Source organism: Achroia grisella, unplaced genomic scaffold, assembly GCF_030625045.1.
Source record: "Achroia grisella isolate CSIRO2021 unplaced genomic scaffold, CSIRO_AGI_Agris_v1 utg780, whole genome shotgun sequence".
NCBI lineage: Eukaryota > Metazoa > Arthropoda > Insecta > Lepidoptera > Pyralidae > Achroia > Achroia grisella.
Window position 1 is genome coordinate 5188028 of NW_026713020.1, and position 19146 is coordinate 5207173.

The window sequence follows — 19146 nt, forward strand, 5'->3', positions numbered from 1 at the left end:
CATGCTCATAATAATTAATGGGAGACCCAATGTAACTACTGTAATAGCCGCAACTTGGGTGAGGGTTCTCGTAAAATAATAAATAGGTTGCAAATGAATGGTGGATTACGTTTAATCTTTGAAATGCGGAGACATTTAGCATAAAACTCTATAACCGGCTGTTTTTAACTTCCAAATGGAAAAGTGACCCATTTCTCAGATATTTACAATTAGAAACCAATTTATAAATTACTAGTGACCCCGCAAACATTCTTTTGCTATATACATTAAAATCGCTTTTAAAAATAGGGGTTGGTAACAGAAGGGTAAAAATTTACGGTTGTATGTATTTTTAAAGCCATATTATAATAAAATAAAAATAAATTGTCCAAAAAATAAAAAAATAAGATTAGTGGTGGACTACCCTACTATATCGACTACTATCTATTTTCGATATCTCTAAGTGATAACCCTTAGGGATATCAAAAAGTACCCGATTCTCAGAGCTACTGAATACGCATATAAAATTTCATAAAAATCGGTCAAGCCGTTTCGGAGGAGTATGATAACTGACATTGTGATACGAGAATTATATACATAAGATTTTTATTTAACGACAAACATAATTTCGGATATATTTCAATAATGAGCAATTTAAATTCATAAATGGCTGTTTTTATACACCGTAGTCGATACAAATAAATATTAAAATGCATTATTTATAGCCGCTCGTGGCTATTTACGAAATTGATCGTAATTGAAATTAATGTAATATAGTAATTTAATTTTATGTTCCCGCCATCCGCAGCCATTTTGAAGATGGCTATTCCCATGGCTTCAGTTTACAGATAATTTATTACGTCAATAAAACTGACATAAAAGCTATCTAAACAATAGAATTATAAATAAATTATATATTTGCTAATTCTAGTCGTTGTATAACGTTGTTTGTTCTTCCTCATTCTTCTCAACTAAATATCCGAAATGAGTATTCAAATTATTTATTTATGTCACGGTAGATAGTCAAAGGTTATTCCACTTTTCTGCCATCAAAAAGAAGAATTTCTTTGTATAAAAACACTTGTCTTACTGCTCCTTTTCATTCAGGGTGTTTTGAAAGAAAAGTCTTACAGATCACCTGTTATTGAACTGTGTTATTTATGTTTTAGCAATGTTAATTTTTTTGCAATTAATTAAAACTTACATAAATAAACATAATTATATAGATATATTATGTACCGATTATGATGATTAATTGCATAATTGACAGCGGAAGTAGTTACATTTAATTTTAACACTCTTTACATTATTTATTGTTTTAAACTTAATTCACTTTGAAACTACTCCAAATAATAGTAGTTGTCTATAAACATTTTACTACAAAAGACTTTTTAATAACACACGGGACTATAAAGTTAACGTGACATAACTTCCAGTTTTGCAGTCACAAACTTGGAAACAGGACAAACACATTACACTCAGTTGAAACAATTGTAAACAGGTGACAGATAAAACTGTTCTATCTACAACTGAGCTTAAAGGAGTTGATTGATTACGGTAACTTTGTTGCAATATTACGGAAAAAAATTCTATGTATTTCTCTCTAGTGTACATAACACAAGCTTTAGCTACCTTAACTTCAGTTTAGACGGTATTGTGTGATTTGTACTGAGATTATTATTATTATATATCTCCCTTTTGACGGGGGTAATACTTTCAAACACTTATTATTACTATTATTATTATTATAAACAACAATAAATAAAGTAACAAGCAAATAGAGAAATAAATAAAAAAAAAACAGATCTTTAATTTAAATTAATACTAGTTGCTGATTTTCATCATTGCACTACACGCCGGAAACTAAAATACCATACTGATTTTCTGGATGAATGGCGGTCCTCCATCGTGCGTTTTTCTAGAAACTTTTTGCCACTCACAATAATATTGTAGAAATACCTTACAGCAATGGTATTCCCAAACCGATATCGAAACCTTCAAGAAAAGAGCTTGTTTTCCTGGTGTTGCGGGTGCTCATGGGCGGCAGTAACCACTTACCATTAGGCGAATCGCAAGCTCATTTGTCTCCTATGCTATAAAAAAATCGAATACGGATAGTCTGTGTGAAAATTCAGTTCTGGGTAAAAGGGTTTTACTACTGCTGGTATTTTATTATACTTATGTATTAAAATAAGTAAACAACCATATCTAAAAAAATATGATTCTCAACAGCGTATTACGGCAGTCATAACATTTCAAAGAAAAAAACAACGATCTACTAAGTATAAAAATTCACTGTCGCTTATGCATAAACAGTACCGCAGTCATAACAAAATATATTGCAGCACTTCTCTTTCTCTACATTGTTGTTCCTGTACTAACTTGCAATGCAATTTAAACAATAGCTTAAAAGACAAGCTAATTGCGGCAAAAATAGGTAACATAGTAAGAACCCACGCAATCGCCTTTGTACGTAATCTCGTTGTACAAAGCCAGTTGCTCATAAAAGTTTGTTTGAACATGTACAAACTCATGTATAATATGTGTTATGGAATATTGAAAATACACAAATGTTGTGCAAAGATCTATCTGTCTACTGCCGTCACAATATTTCAACATTTCCAAGTGCGTAGAATCATCATCGTTGCATTTTTTATTCAACATCACACGTATGTTCTAATCGTATAATGTTTATACATAACAAAAAGTAAATATAATATATATATTAAATAAAACAGTCTGTAAATTCTATATATGAATCTGTGTTGATTTATATCATTGTTTTAATAGTAAAATGTAAAATTTTAAATTTAAATGTAGTTTGTAAATAACGTAGTATCTTTTGCCAAGCAGTGAGGCATGAAATAAACTGTTACGTTTTTATTTAGTCATTCATTTATTTGTTTAAAATAATAAATTAAATAATTTCAATACATTAAACTCTTTATGCCAATGATAAATTTCTTAAAAATGTATTTTCTCTTAATAAATACAAAATATATGCATTTACTTAAACAGTTTTGTTAACTAATACTTTTTTTAGTTCTACAGTAAATAAATCTACGCAATTTAAGGTCTAGCAGCATAGCATACAGTCTTACATCCGATGGTCGCGCTTTCGATTCCTCACGAATAAAATAAATGTGCATTCATGAGTATGCGTATGATTGCTTGTAGTCTCGGTGTCTTCTATGTATTACAAAACAATTTTTTTTATTATTTCAGTCACTTATTTAGTACTCATAATACATGCTCTGCTTAGATTGAGGCTGTGTAAATTGTCTTAAGTTGTTATTTTTATCTAACCTGATTTATCTAATCGAAAATAAGTTAAAGAATTTAAATAACAAACACTTGTAATTTCGGATTAGATTATGATTTGGTCAATTTAATTCCGAAAGTGAAATTGGATTGAAACTGAATCAAGTACTGTCGAATAATAGAATAATACGTCCATACTTTTGTTATATATGATGAACATTCACGGAGAGTGCAATAAGTGCATAAAGCAATTTCTGTAATGGTGATATGAGGTGGCTGTCTCGAGGACTGAGAGCTCACAATTCTCCATCTTTACTCAAGAGAGTGGGTTTTTATATCTTCCAAGTTCGTAGTGTTTGTGATGAACGGATTGTATTCTGTCATAATATAATATAATATAATATAACATAATCATTATTATTACATAGTATAAAGCAAAGTCGCTGTTGCTGTCTGTCCGTTTCTATTAAATAATTCTAATTAAATCTTTAAAACTACTACGAATAGAGTGATTCAAGAGGAAGGTTTATATATAATATATATTTAGAAATAAATACATAGATATATTTTTTGGAAATATATGTGCATAGAAATACCTAGAACGATACAAACAATCATAGCCATGAATATGAATGTTTGTAACATGCAAGGAATCAAACCTGCGACCGCGAAGTAAAGTGCTGTGCTAAATTGCTAGACCATGATAATATGAGTATGTGCCAACTATTTATTTCCCCCGACGTAAACTTTGTACAAAGTCGTCTGCGCACATATTTCAATTTAAAAATGTAAAGTTACAACTAAATTATTTAAAAGGGCAACACGCAGTTTCTTGCTCGTTCTTCTTGTGACGAGACAGCTTTCCGAACGAGCGGAAGATTAAAAAAATAAGTAATGACTATTCAAAAGTGCTTAAATGAAAGTTTATTTGAATAAACAATTTTCAATTCTATTAAATTCTGCGTGAATATCTCTGACTTACCTTGTTTAGTTAATAAACAGCTTGATTTGTAGGCTGTATTTATATTGAAGGATATTGTAGAGGAATTTCTGGATGCTGCGTATATGACTTTTAAGCCCTCCGAAATAGCAACGCATGTGTGATATGATAACGTGATATCCGTAGTACTGTTCATGTATATAGGCAAGTGTTACCACTTCTCTTAGATGGGCCATCAGCTAGTTTGGCAATCCATAAAAATATATATTCAGAATAATTTCTATTAACATGCAAACATTGGGTTAATAATTATTTAAGCTTAATATCTTATACAATGCTGGAAACCATATTTCCAGTATTTATGGTAAATTCTGCTCCACAGATTCTGTGTTGTAAATTATTGTCTATATTTTTTATTTTTAGTCCATATTATTGTGATAAGAGATTCAATACAAAACAATTGTATAATATAATAATAAACAACAATTAGTTCAACATATAAATTATATTAATACAACTTTCAATATATAAAACAAAAATCGCATATAATATGTACAAAACAATTAAAATATTTATTACGATACTGTACATGCGTGAGTCTCAGGTATAAAAATACATATTAATAATGTTTAATAGTAGTTTAACGATTTCTTATAAAAATATTTTTCAATTTAATCAATAATCCTCGATATCCTCTATTGTATAGTCAATTTACAGGCAAGTTTTCGTGTAGCCACGTCCTTCTGCCTTCGTTGAACTCGGCTGCGGTGTGGTCGGTGCCTTCTAATATCCATTTGGTGGTGAGAAGGCCTTCCACGCCGACAGGACCTAGAACATTTACAAATTTTATTGAAACTTTGCTCGCATAACATACCACAATATGTACATACACTATAACGACCTATAGATTACGCACGGCATAAAGATTTGTATTCATCAGTATGATTGTTTGTGTCGGTCTGGATATTTTCCATATATAATATGAATGTATTTACGAAAAAAAAATTATCTATGTATTTGTATTAGTTATCTAGTACCCATAACGCAAGCTTTAGCTAGCTAAAGCTTGCGTTATGGGTCTAAGTAAAGCTAGCTTAACTTGGATCTAGACGGCGCTGTGTGAATTGTCCTGAGATTATTATTATTTTCACTATTGTCGCATTATCTCAGCTTTTGCTGGTTTTTTACCACACTTACGGGCCTTATTATTATTATATTCTCTTTTTCGCAGTTTAAGCTGACTAGTAGCGAGGACGGGACATGCCAAGTCTCTCGATTATTTTTATTATGTATTTTTCATATAATCCTTCTTCTTTAACCACTCCATCTACTGCTGAATACTGCGTTAAATCCGTTGCATAGCTTTAAGGATACAGATAGCGGCTGGCACTTTGTTTTATGTAAAGATATTTATTTATTATTTAAATAAAATATTTTACCTCTAGCATGAATCCTGGCTGTAGAGATGCCGACCTCAGCGCCAAGACCGAAGCGGAAACCGTCGGCGAAACGTGAGGACACGTTGTGGAATACACACGCGCTGTCCACGGTGCTCAAGAACTGTTTTGCTGTACTTTCTGCAAATATTTTTATAAATTTATAGACACTATTACATGTAAATTATAAATAAATACATAATTGCAGACCTGTAATGGATATGCAAATTATATATATATATATATATATATATATCTTATTATTTATAAGGATATAACCCACCAATCTACATAGTTAATATAGTATTATAGTTGCGATTGATAGCAACTAACTGGCGTCCACTTCAAATATAAAAATTAGTCCTTCCAACCAGAATACAGTACTCATTATAATAAGCCAGCAATCAATATTTCACATGCAACGATATTAACATTGTAATAAAATTGGACATTATTAAATAATACTCTGATTGTGAAGAGATTTTTCAATTAGCATACTTAATCCATAAAATAATGAACAGTATCATTACAGATACTTTAATCAAGAGTTATTTATAATATTCACAATATTATAGTGATTAGAATATCAAATAAGGCTCACCTAATAGTAACCGTGGTGTACATACATGAATTAAGCATAATCACGCTATCATGTGGCAATTGTGATAGTACTCATGCATAACCATTCCATAGATAGAGATCATATCATTGCTAATATCCTGTAATTTTACCACCTTATATGTACTTCAAAACACATGTTACAAAGCAAACTTCTTAGCAGCTGAAATAGGTCAGACTCAGGTATCCGGACGACTTTTTAAAAAAGCCTTGATGATAATTGTATGCTCTAAATCGTTATATATTATTTGTTTTTATCAAAAATCAACAAATTTTAAATTTTAAAACCTACAGCACTACACAGATGGACGAAATAACGATAATAATATGACTACCTAGTCCTGTTGTTTGTTCAGCGTATCATATAATTACAGTTCAAGGCTTATACTGAAATCTACAAATATATACCAAAACAAACAACAATCAGTCGTGCCCCGCTACATTGTTTGCCTTGAAATAAATTTCATATCTGTTTGATAACTGTTACATTAATGACTTCCTTGTTTGCTGTTATATTTTGTTTTATCTTATGTTACCACTACTATAAAGAACTACATTACTCTATAACCAAATACAAATTAATAATTACCATTTTCAGTGATGATTACGTCCGTATGCGAACTTCCAAACTTATGAATGTGATCGACAGCTTCATTTAAATCTTTTACTACTTCAATACTGCATTCTAGTGCGCCATATTCATGTCGCATTGATTTCGCAGGTGGAGGGCCGAAAGTCAACTGGCTCGATAATTTTGGACCAGCATGTACTATAACACCTTCATTCTTGAGTACATTGCATATATCAGTAAATAGAGAGCTGTTAACATGGTCTTCATGGATAAGAAGTGTTTCCATAGCATTACAGGCGGCTGGATAATCACATTTAGCATCACGAACAATCTTCAAAGCCTTTGTAGGATCGGCATCTTTGTCTAAGTAAACATGGCAAATGCCTTCAGCATGACCGAGAACAGGTATATGCTGAGATTGCTTTTGAATATTCCTGACGAGATCAGAAGATCCACGTGGAATAATCAAGTCAATATGTTTCTCCATGGATAACAAATCACTAATTTCCTCCCGAGTTGAAACTAGAGATATAGCGTCGTCAGCACCAACTGTTTTAAGAGATTCTTTCACTAAATCCATTAGTGCTTTGTTTGAATGAGCAGCTTCTTTGCCGCCTTTTAGCAAAAGCCCATTAGCTGATGCCATAGCAAGAGCAGCCACTTGTGGTAAAGAATCAGGTCTGGACTCAAATATGACTAACAATACTCCAATAGGAACTGTCACTTGTCTTAGTGTTAAGTTCTCTGCCAATCTCGTCTTTCTTAAAACTCTTCCTACGTTCTCGTAACTAGAATCAGCTATTTGTTTTAATCCTATAGACAAGGTCTTCAATTTTCCTTCACTTAGTGCTAATCTGTTTAATAGAGGCTTAGCAAGACCTTCCTTGGCAGCTACGTCAAGATCCTTTGAATTGGCTTCTAGAATGACATCTTGTTTATTGACTAACAAATCAGCTAGAGAATGAATGGCTGAAGCTCTTTCCGCTGGGGTCAGCTGTTGAAGAGCACGACTTCCCAGACGTGCTGAAAATTTACATTAAATTTAATTTCCATTGTTCCATTTTTATGTAGAAGTAAAATGTTATAGGATAATAATTTTAATTACTCACCACTTTCAGCCATAACATCGACAGATGTAGAAGAGCTAGTTACATGATCAGTAAAGAAAGTTCCTACTTTTCTACCACTGATAATAGTTTTGATTGCTTTTTCTTGCATGCCGTTGCAAATGACAACACTCACACCTCGAGCCATAGCCCAAGTGGCTGCATTTACTTTAGAATCCATTCCTCCAGTGCCAACCTGAATAAATAATTTTGAGTTAATTCAATTTAATTATTTGTATACCGACAAATGATTCTAAGAAAAGCGGATACATTACTAATTAGAAACTCGTATTCCAGTCTATATGATACATTCAAATAACTATTTAAACGCCTGCTCAAAGCTTACTTTGAGTCATCTGATATTATGAGAGCTGATTACCTGTCTCCTACATATTAAGTAATAGTTTCTACGTAATTGTAGTCTTCGGATACAACGGAATTAATTTTCTCGCATCTACACTACTATATGGTTTGAAAATGATACATGTATTGGAAATAAATACTTCATTATAAATAACACTCAATTGTAGGACTGAGTGGTTTTCTTTCTATGTATATGGCAAAGGTTACCAAATTCCATCAGGCCTGTGTGAGTCAAGCTGACGACCTACGCGATTGAAAGTCGATTCCAATTTCATGAAATGAAATACTTTATGCTCACCTTCGATTTCTGACCGAACTGCACTTGTTCCTTTGATGTGTAGGTGTGCATCATCCTAGCACCATCCTCCCAAGGCGGCTTGTTGTATATACCATCGACGTCCGACATCATAATTAGTAAATCTGACTGAATCTCTGCAGCTAGCAGTGCGGAAAGACTGTCGTTATCCTTAATGCCAATACCCTGAGAAAAACAAAATGTTTGGTACTTTTTAAAACAAAGGTAAAATTAAAAACAAAGACCTAATTTAACATTTAAAGTACAATAAACATTAATTTAAACTTTAGAAAAAGCTTGCGAAAGATTTCTAAATGAAAAATATATGTATATGCGTTTGTTAACAAATCACGCTTATTTAAGCTGGACGCATACAAATTACATTTACCTGTGAATTATAATGTCCATTTTCTACGGCCATGCTTTTCTCGACTTCGAGCCATTTTAGATAAACTTGAAATATATGACTGTTTGTTTATGGTTTGTCCTAATATAATAAATGCAGGAATGAGTTTATATATTTATTATGCTTTCCCGCCTTAACGACTCAACTAATCATCATAAAATTTTACATGTAGCTTATTTATCTAATAAATCAAAGTCACGTAGCATGAAAGGTCGAAGCTGGTACAAAAAAATACAATCTTACCTTCTTCCCGGTTCCCGGCACCACGGTGTCATCGTGAATATACATAGGTGGGCTCACAGCATCATTTGTGTTGACAATTGGCACGATGTTCAATGATATCAACTCTGATAACGTGCAGAACAAATTCTTCCTGGTCTCTTCGTTGTAGAAGTCTGGTTTAGTTACTAGTACCTGTTAAAAAGCCATAATACTAATGTAATTTATAATAATACAAGTAGGCATTACCATCGTAGGTATGGGGGGATTATAATTATTTTATATAAAAATCGGTGGGATATATTTTTGCACGTTATAATAAAGTGTATTTCAACAAGTAATAATTGTTACGAGATTCCATAACATCGAATTTACATCCATCAATTTGCAAATTTCATTTTTTAAAAAATGAATACGAACTTATATAATTAATAATGACAGATTAGACAGGTGGGATGGAAAATTACTTTGCAATAATCCCTAAAGTTTCAGAAGGGTTCCGTGATTGTATGTTATAGTAAAATGAATTACAACAAATATAAAAATTAACATATGCAGCATGTGACAACAATTATGTATCTTATGTATTAAGTGTCTTCAAAAAAAAGAGGAAATTATAGTATATCTTATTTTATTTCCTATGGTACTCAATTCTAATTTATTGTGAATAAATACTATTTGACGACCTCAGTCCCCTGGCACACCGTTTTGTTTCCGATAGTCGCGGGTTCATTTCCTCGCATGGTTCAAACATTTATATTCTTCATGAGTATGATTGTTTGTATGGATCTGGGTATTGTATATGTTCTATATATATTATGTGTATGTAAAAAATATCTAAGTATTTATATCTGTCGTCCAGAACCCTTAACACAAGCTCTGCTTACCTTGAGACGAAAGATAAGGTTTAAATTTTAATTCTTGAGGAATAAAGAATTCTTGTACCTATTATAATTTACATTATCAGAAATTAATATAAGTCATATTTGTTTTTTAAAAAAAGATAATTATATATAATTATTCCTGTGCGTAGTTGGCGCGATTTTCTAGCTATATAATATGTGCTATTAAATTACTTATTCCCATTTAAACATAGCAATATAAATGCTATTTTAATTGTAGTTTTAAAGGACTTACTTCATCATCTGCTTCTTCCTTATCCCATTTATTTGGGGTCGGCGTAATATGTTTTTCGCTTCCATTCATCCCTGTTCGCAGTCATCGCGTTATTTACTTCCTTTCTTACCATATCATCTTTCACACAGTCCATCCATCTCTTTTTCGGCCTTCCTCTGCCCTTATAACCATCCACATTCATTTGTAACACCTTTCTTAAAATATTATCCTCGTTCCTACGCATTACATGTCCATACCATGATAGACGATTACTCTTCAACCTCTCTGACACTGGTGCCACTTTCATACTTCCTCTAATGTATTCATTCTTTATCTTACCCATTCTTGTCACACCACACATCCACCTCAACATTCTCATTTCAGTTGCATGCAGTCGTCTTTCATCCGTCGCCTTTACGGGCCAGCACTCTGATACATACAAAAGGCCTTACTTATTGCTACTAAATTCCTCACAGTAAAAATAATAAATGTAATACTCTTTTCTTATATTTTCGTTACCTATCTACCTGAGCGTTGGACTTCCTAATTTTAATTCATAATGACCAGCATAAATAATGGCCTAGGTACAACAAGTCAGTTCTAATTCTGAAAAGCAAACAACTTCTATTGAATTAGGAGAGTGTTTCGCAAAGTTAAATTACTAACATATTATTACTTTAGTTGAACGTTTAAGCAAAGCTTTCGGTCCGTAATAAATAACTTTGCAAAGGATTCCGTGTCTACCGGAAGCAATAACATTAGTGTTTTAAATTAAGATTTATCTTATAAGAAACCTAATTTTAACATACTGTATGAGATCGTATACATACGGTAATCTTATTGCTGGAATAGAATAGAATAGAATTCTATTCTATTATGCAAATATACACTACATTATATGTAAAAAATCGATGAATTATTTGTTCTAACCATTTAAGACATACCTTTGAACCACTACCTATCAACAACAAGAACTATCTACTATATAAAAGTTGTTTAGTATGAAGAATAAAGAAATTACATATATATTAACAACATTATTATCAATAAGCGATAGCAGTTTACTGCTGGATAAATGTATCTCAAAAAGCATACCACTCGGCACGATTATTATCAATTTTTATGTTTACTTTGTTAATAGTAGTTTAGAACTTAAGTGCTATCTTCGTCGTCGATCTGTCATTGTATTAATTTTATTTATTTGTATTATATTAATTTACTAATAAAGGCTATAACAGAATGGCAGAGAGGGTGGACTCACTGCCCCCTCTGAGTTATAGACCGTTTTGTCTCGTTAATTACTTTTAAATTTCATTATAAGCAGCAATTGTATTAGTTTTTGTTTGAGACAAATAAAGGTGATTATTATTATCGGCCCTTACCTACTAATTTACCGCAACATTATGCATGACGTCGCTCCACCTAACTGCAGGGCATCCTACATTATGAGTACGTTTGCCGTATCACCTCTCTAGAACACGTTCTCTCTAACAAACACAGTCTTATTTTGACACTACGATTTTTTGAAGTCGGTTAAAAATACTGCCAAAATATAATGTACAGGCATGTTTTTACTCTATCTCGTTCTTTATTTTAACGTGTACTTAATATCGTTCATGTACCCGTATTATAAACGTCTTTATTGCGGCATCTAAGACGCAAGAACGTGCTGTTCGCGCTCTGAATAATAAACATTCAGCATGCGAATTATATGTCGCAGATAATTTGATAAATTTGGTAAATAACATTACGCTTAGCTCTATTATTAAAACAGCTAAATGTTGTATAATCATTCATTATTTTAAATTTGTATTTAAATCTGTTCTGGCTTTGTATTGTACAAAATTTGTAATAAATCCGTTCTCATAGTATTAATCTTGTATTTCTATTTATCTTTATAAAAAAACTGACTATAAAATGGTTCTGTAATTTGTAGTCTTATTATTGAATAAGACTACAGACTACGGAACCGTTTTATAGTCGGTTTTATAATATTTTTTTATATACTACGATAGTGGCAAACAAAAATACGGCCCATCTGATGGTTAACTGTTACCTCAGCCTTTGGACGCCTGAAACGACAGACCACATACGCGTTGTTGACCCTGGCATTATCACCATATCCAAACTATCATGTAGCACCTACTTCCACAGAGATTAATAAATGTTACATCTACGTAATATGCAATCAATGCAATTTTTAATTGGCGAAAATAGATCCTATTATCGTATAACTGTAACACTGCATTTTGAAAAATAACATTCACACGAATTACTGTCGAATTGAGAACTTCATTTTGGTGATCAATTGAAAACAGCTGAATTCTTTTAATACAGCTGGTCGTTATTAAATGCGGCGTATTCTATAATTTGACTGCGACATACTCGTACAGCAGTACGTCAATATTTCATGAACATAACGACATCACATACAAATAAATGGCAAAATACCAGTCAATTGGGTCAAAACCTTATTATTTATTAAACTTATATCATATTGGACTGTCAGCATTAATAGTGAAGTGAATATTTAATTATCCGAACTGACGGTGATAAATGGAGCGAATTTTAATTAATAATCTAATTAGTCCATATAATATTATTAATGTCAGTCTTTATCTCTGTATGTTTATTACATATTTACAACTGAACGGATTAACGCTATTTATTTTAATATAATGTGACTGTGGTATGCTGAGTCTTATTGACTCCATTGTAGGTTTGTGAGGTATGTAAATCGTTTCGGAGAGGACAGTCTTTTCATGTTAGATACATCGTACTAGCTGTTTTTGGTATCTTCGTTAGATTTTCTGAGATAAATTACACGGTACGATTACTAGAATGCACATCACGACAAATATCGATAAGATCCGTTCGGCCGTTTAGGTATGAAAAAGTAACAAATATTACATATATATATTTGTTACTTTTAAGTAGCAAATTTAATTTTAACTATACACCTAACAATCTCACTAAAAACTCACTCGACTCGAAAATGATAAATGACATTTCACTGTAAGTATTATTATATTTCATTAAATTATATTTTCATTCTAAAACAAAAGGTTCCTTAATTTTGAACAGCGCTCTAAATTTCCCAAGAAAATTAAGTACAGTTGAAACCGAGAGGTCGCGTTACAAATTTGCTTTAACCTTTTTCGTAAACCGATTTCGAATGAAATTGACATTCCCTTACACAAGGGATGGATTAAAATATGCTTATTCATTACTCTTTTGTTAAATTTTATGTTCCATTTTAATTGAGAGCATAAAGTTTACATTCGTTAATGGACCGAAATACTTTTTTAACTCATGTAGCAGGATATTAAACTGATTCCTCTTTAGAACCATTTTTATTTTATCATTTAATAAAATCTTAAATACAGTAATCAGGTAACTAATTTCCTCTTGATTTTGATCAAATTAAGTGATTTAATATTAACAGAAAATCTTTCTTTGTATATTAAGTAAACAATCGTGATAAAAAATTATAAAATTAAACAACCTAAAACGATTAAATATAATAATTTGTGTGTAACGAAACCCCAGTCATATCTATCTTATTATAGTTATGGCTCACCTATATAGCTTTATACCTTAAAATTCTCAAATTTGTAAACCAGGTTAATATAAAAAATATTTTTATAAAATTTAATCCGAATCAGTACACAAAATACACGATTATATTATGAAAAATATTTATATCGATGAAATCGATTTTAAATTAGTTTTACTTTCAATTATACGTGTACCTACTTAGATTTCACGCTTAGAATTCAAACCCGCAATATAAAACAGGGATCGTCCTAATACCTATGTTCTGACCGCATTTATGCAGAAAATTAGCATTTCAGATGTGCAAGTTTACGTGTTTTTATTATTTTTTATGCAAATTGGAGGAGACACATCGCGGAATATTAAATTTATTTCAAATGCAAAAACATATCAAACATACTTTTTGAGAATATTCATAAAAATAAACGTATTACAATCTACAAGCCCTTTTTATGTACAATTGATTAAATAATGTTATCAAATAAAGTTTGGATACAATATGTTTGTCTATAGAATCAAAACAAATAGGATTTTTTAATAAACTGAATAATATTTTTTTACTCTTTAATCTAATCAATCACCAAACAATAAACACACCAGACCATAACAACAGATAACAAATTATATTTACGTACTATCTTTACCTATAAATAAATAATCAATTACAAATAATTGTACACTAAAATAATCTTACATAAAATATTTTGCAAGGTTTTGTTGAACTTAATCTTAAAATAATTATAAACCTTTATCTTTGAATTTTTAGGCGTTTTTATGATCAAATTTAGATGTTCTTGTAGTTTTCTTGTAATATATTTTTTTTAATTATCATTTAATGTTAGTACGAACCTGTCAATTTAATAAACAAATCACTGAAATCGTTTTACTCTTGTCGAAAGTGACATAAAAGCAAGAAAATACAATCAATTGGTATCTTCTATTTTGTGATGTCGCTAAGCTAGTTAAAATAATTCATACCTGTGCTATCTTGACGTTGTACTGCGAGAACATAGCGTCGTACATTGACATGAGCTCAGACTGGCCTACTGCTGCCGCAGCTCTCGGGTCCAAGATACTGCCTGCATCCTATATAATAAAAATCGAATATCAATTCATTAAGTGATACCCTCACTATAAACTTTCATATTATTTTTTTATTTTTATTCTATCAGGGCGAGTTAAGATTCAAGACAAAAACATCTTGGATATTAATTTCTAAATAATAAAGGCGTTCTATAAATAATTATTATAATTGGAAATAAATACTACAATATACTTAATATAAATTAAAACCGATAGATTCAGTAATTTTAATGTATGCTGAACATTGCAATTACTCAATTTATAAATATTCATAATATCAATTCGCTTTAAAACCTCTCAGTTATTTACTCTTTATTTCATTCTTTCATGTAAATAATTGTATATAAGATGGGTTATCTTATATTTCAAGGATAATACTGTAACTATATAAGACTCACTTTCATCCTAATTGCATATATAGTAATTTTATCTACAAATTTACTCAATGTTCGAAGATGTACAGTTAACATATGTATACCAATGATGCTGTATGCATTATAAATCAATTACATAAATATAGCATTTAAAAAGTATAATATACAAAAAGATACAAAAAGTTATAGTTACCTCTCTAGTATGATCACTAGGTGACAACGTCTCTCTCATAGATAAGGACATCAACAGTTCCTGAGTAAGCTTTTGTCTTCCAAACGCCACTGCTCCACTTGTTACCATGATACACTCCCGACCTTCATGGTGGCACTCGGCAACCTAAAAACATATAATTTAATAAAAATCATATTTACTTAACGTTATCAAAAGTATTTACTATCAGTCTAAGTAGATCGTCTATCTTATGTTTTGAAGAACCACTCTCGCATTTTAATGGGTGATAATGGAGTGGTACTTCACCTATACATATATACCTATAGCACAGGCATCTGAGAATGCATATGAGTGCAGTGGATGATGATATGAGTCCGTATAGTTAGGTTGTCACAGCGAGTTCACCAGGAATTTACGACGATGGTTTCTAGGGGGGACTGATTGCAAGTGAACATGACATATCACTGAAGTTCCCGATAGCAAATTCGTGGACAAACGAACTACAAATTACTAAACATGTACTAAATCTCCAACGAACCAACTACTACGAAACTAAAAAGTATATAAAATGCTCTTAGTTACAGATGCATCGTTGTAAAAATCTTAAATCGTTGTAAATATTTTTATGTACAGACAATTACATTAAGTGTAAAGGAACAGACAGTGAAAATTCAATTAAAAACTTCCTATTAGCTAATTGTGTTAAATTACAACCTTCTGTACAGAAACGAATTGTTCGTTTCTGAGATAATGAATGAAAGTACATTTTGAAGTGTCATTTCGACAAATCATTGACAAAATGGAAATGTGTTTTCAAAGTGAATTGAAAATTAATGGCAGCGGATTTCAATGAAACGATACAGACGACAGACAATGAAGTAAGAGCTTCGAAAGTGATTAAGGCAGCTGGGAAAGTGCCTAATGTAAAAATGGGTGGTAGCCAATACAATCAATCTGATCTTTGAAGACATCTCGAAGTTCATGACGTGCATTAGCAAAGATTTATTTATTGTTTTTATTGTGATGTTTAATCTAAATATTCATCAGAAACGTGGACATGTCAAGTTTTTATTTCATGTTATCAACAACAACGATAGGTGACAATGCTACCCATCTAGAACTGCACTCGCGAATTATTTTATTTTGAAAAGCTAAAGTTAAGATAAAACGTTAAAGAATTAGATATTGTTTAAAATTCACCGTTGCTTTTTAATGGTTGTTTACAATTATATCAGTTTATATATGGAGCTCTTTAATCATGTTAAAATAACTCACTTATATGTGTACAATTGTATAAGAAATACTCAAATAGATTTATCAAGCATTAGAAATTTACAAGAAAAAAGACATGATATAGAAACATTAATAAAAATTATTTAAAAATTAATACGGATAATTTTGCAACATGTAATTATAGGAATTAATAGGGATGACCTCATCGTTATAGGGGTAATAGTTTCTCCTTCCTATTCCCTTATGATAGATAATTGCTATTTCTATTAATTGATGTAGCATACAAACTATCTAATTACTACTAATTAGAACAATAACAACTGAGTTCAAGCACTAATTACTAACTAGAATAATGTGAAATAGGATAGGATTACTATTCTATAGAAAAGATTAAGTTGAAGAAATTTCTTAATTAGTAAGTTAGATATAGATCCTTATTTATTTTATAAGCGGAAAAAATTATCTGTTTGTAACGATTAAACTAAAAAATATTTAACCGAATTGAACATTTTTTCACCATTTAAAAGCTATGGAATCAGTAGGTAACATGCACTGTATTTCACGCAAGCAGTGCCGCAGATTATAGCTAGTGTTATAAAATACTGTAAAAACTACATAAGTCATTATAATCATTATCTAAGATGATGTCAGATCAATCAATATTATATTTTCTAGGATTACTTGGTGCAGTACCTGTTCAACAATAGACGCCAGACGCCCTAAAGCCAGCCCATTTCCATCTTCCCTGGTGATGACGGCACTGCCAAGCTTCACGACAAGTCTTCTAGCGAACTTCAGTTGAGACCTGTCAGTGAAGGTTTTCTGTCTTCTTTCAGCACTCGCCAGCGATCGCTTATCGACACCCGTACCCTGAAAATATATGGAATGTTAAAAATAAATATACTTTTTAATATTTTTTTGTAAATGGAATGACATACAAGCTGACAGAACATTTGATGGCAAGTGGCAACCGTCGCCTGTATGAACATCACTACGAATATCAAGTCTTCATGAGACTATCCTATAATATATAATATGATAATAGGGGTACTATTATCATATTATCAGTTGCATAGCCGTAGAACCGTAGGTGTATTCTGCCGCAAAATTTATATCCACAGCAAGTGGAAAATATTGAGAAAATCGTGCTTAAAGCTGAGCATCTACAAACTATAAACATTTCGTTTAGGAGATATTTTACGCTTAATAATAGAATTCTGTATTTCTGAAGTGTGGGAAAATCAGTACTATTTTTAATATAATAAAACCTTAGTAGTGGCATTGTGTATTTAATTATCTAAATATAAATTGTAATGTCACTACCTATAATGTATTTCAGCATATTAAGTTTAATTATAGCATAGAATTTTAATTATAATAAATAACCATAATAAGTATAGATTATGAATAGTTGTCCCGGAATTAACCATGATAGTTTCCGAAGCAACTTTCTGGTGATCCTCCTGAAGTTAGATCAGAGGGCCTAGTTTTCTAATTTACAAGATTTACCAAAGCCTACTCAAATCTGCCCACGCCGAAACGTTGGATCAATTAAGAATGATACCAGTAACCACTCCAGTAATGGAAAACTAAATCAATTCCAAAACTGGTGATGGGTCTGCTCGCGAAATTAGATTCAAATCAAGCATACAGCAGATGTCCATACTAATATTACGAATCTGAAAGTGTACCTTTGTCTGTTACCTTTTCATAACTAAATGATTGAACAATTCTTAATAAAATTTTACGTGAATTTTATGATAATAATAATATAATGTAGATTTTATCAAAAATATACTCATAAAATTATTTGGAAGGAGGTTGAATAGGAAATGAAAGCATGTATCAATCTCTTCTAAAGTAAGGAATATAAAAATTATCATAAAATATGACTACTAATTCTAAGAAGACGATATGGAGAGCATCACGTACTTTAATACAACTACAAAACATTGCGGAATGAAGTAAGTGAATACCTTTTTCCTTCCGTCCTATACTTATACTCTTTTTATTTGACTCTAAGTTTCAAGTTTTTATTAGTTCTAGTCGTATACCATAGCACTGTACCTGTAGTTACCTTATCTATCCTGTCAAATTACTATCTGCTCAACAATGCTATCAGTAAAACTAATCCAATTCGCAACGTGCGTAAATTTTCGCACGCAACAAACACTTTAGCATTTTATGGGCTTTTTTTGAGTTGCAGTATTTCGCTGTGTAGGTACTTTAACGGTTTTACTTAAACTAGGCCACGAGTTGAAAGTCACTCAGTGATTGATGGAAAGAGTTATGCCTCAGTGTTTTACGGGATTAAATTCGGAACGACGAGATTCGACAGTGAACCAAAGTGATTGACATATTTCTTAAAATAGGAACATATAGACGGAACGTGGCAGATGGAGACATTAAGATAAATACC

General features: G+C 31.4%; 1 protein-coding gene across 1 annotated transcript in view; it reads right to left on the reverse strand.

The window, feature by feature from the left end:
• Positions 1-4666: 4666 nt before the first annotated feature.
• The window catches only part of LOC131850933 (delta-1-pyrroline-5-carboxylate synthase), a 34334-nt gene continuing 19854 nt past the window's right edge, over positions 4667-19146 (reverse strand). The window contains exons 2-10 of the mRNA XM_059201349.1: positions 17421-17597; positions 15516-15659; positions 14844-14951; positions 9219-9389; positions 8573-8755; positions 7915-8107; positions 6824-7828; positions 5620-5757; positions 4667-5008 (exon numbers count right to left, since the gene is read on the reverse strand). Coding sequence (XP_059057332.1) covers positions 4887-5008; positions 5620-5757; positions 6824-7828; positions 7915-8107; positions 8573-8755; positions 9219-9389; positions 14844-14951; positions 15516-15659; positions 17421-17597 — 2241 coding nt within the window. The 3' untranslated portion in view covers positions 4667-4886. The remainder of the gene's footprint in view (positions 5009-5619; positions 5758-6823; positions 7829-7914; positions 8108-8572; positions 8756-9218; positions 9390-14843; positions 14952-15515; positions 15660-17420; positions 17598-19146) is intronic.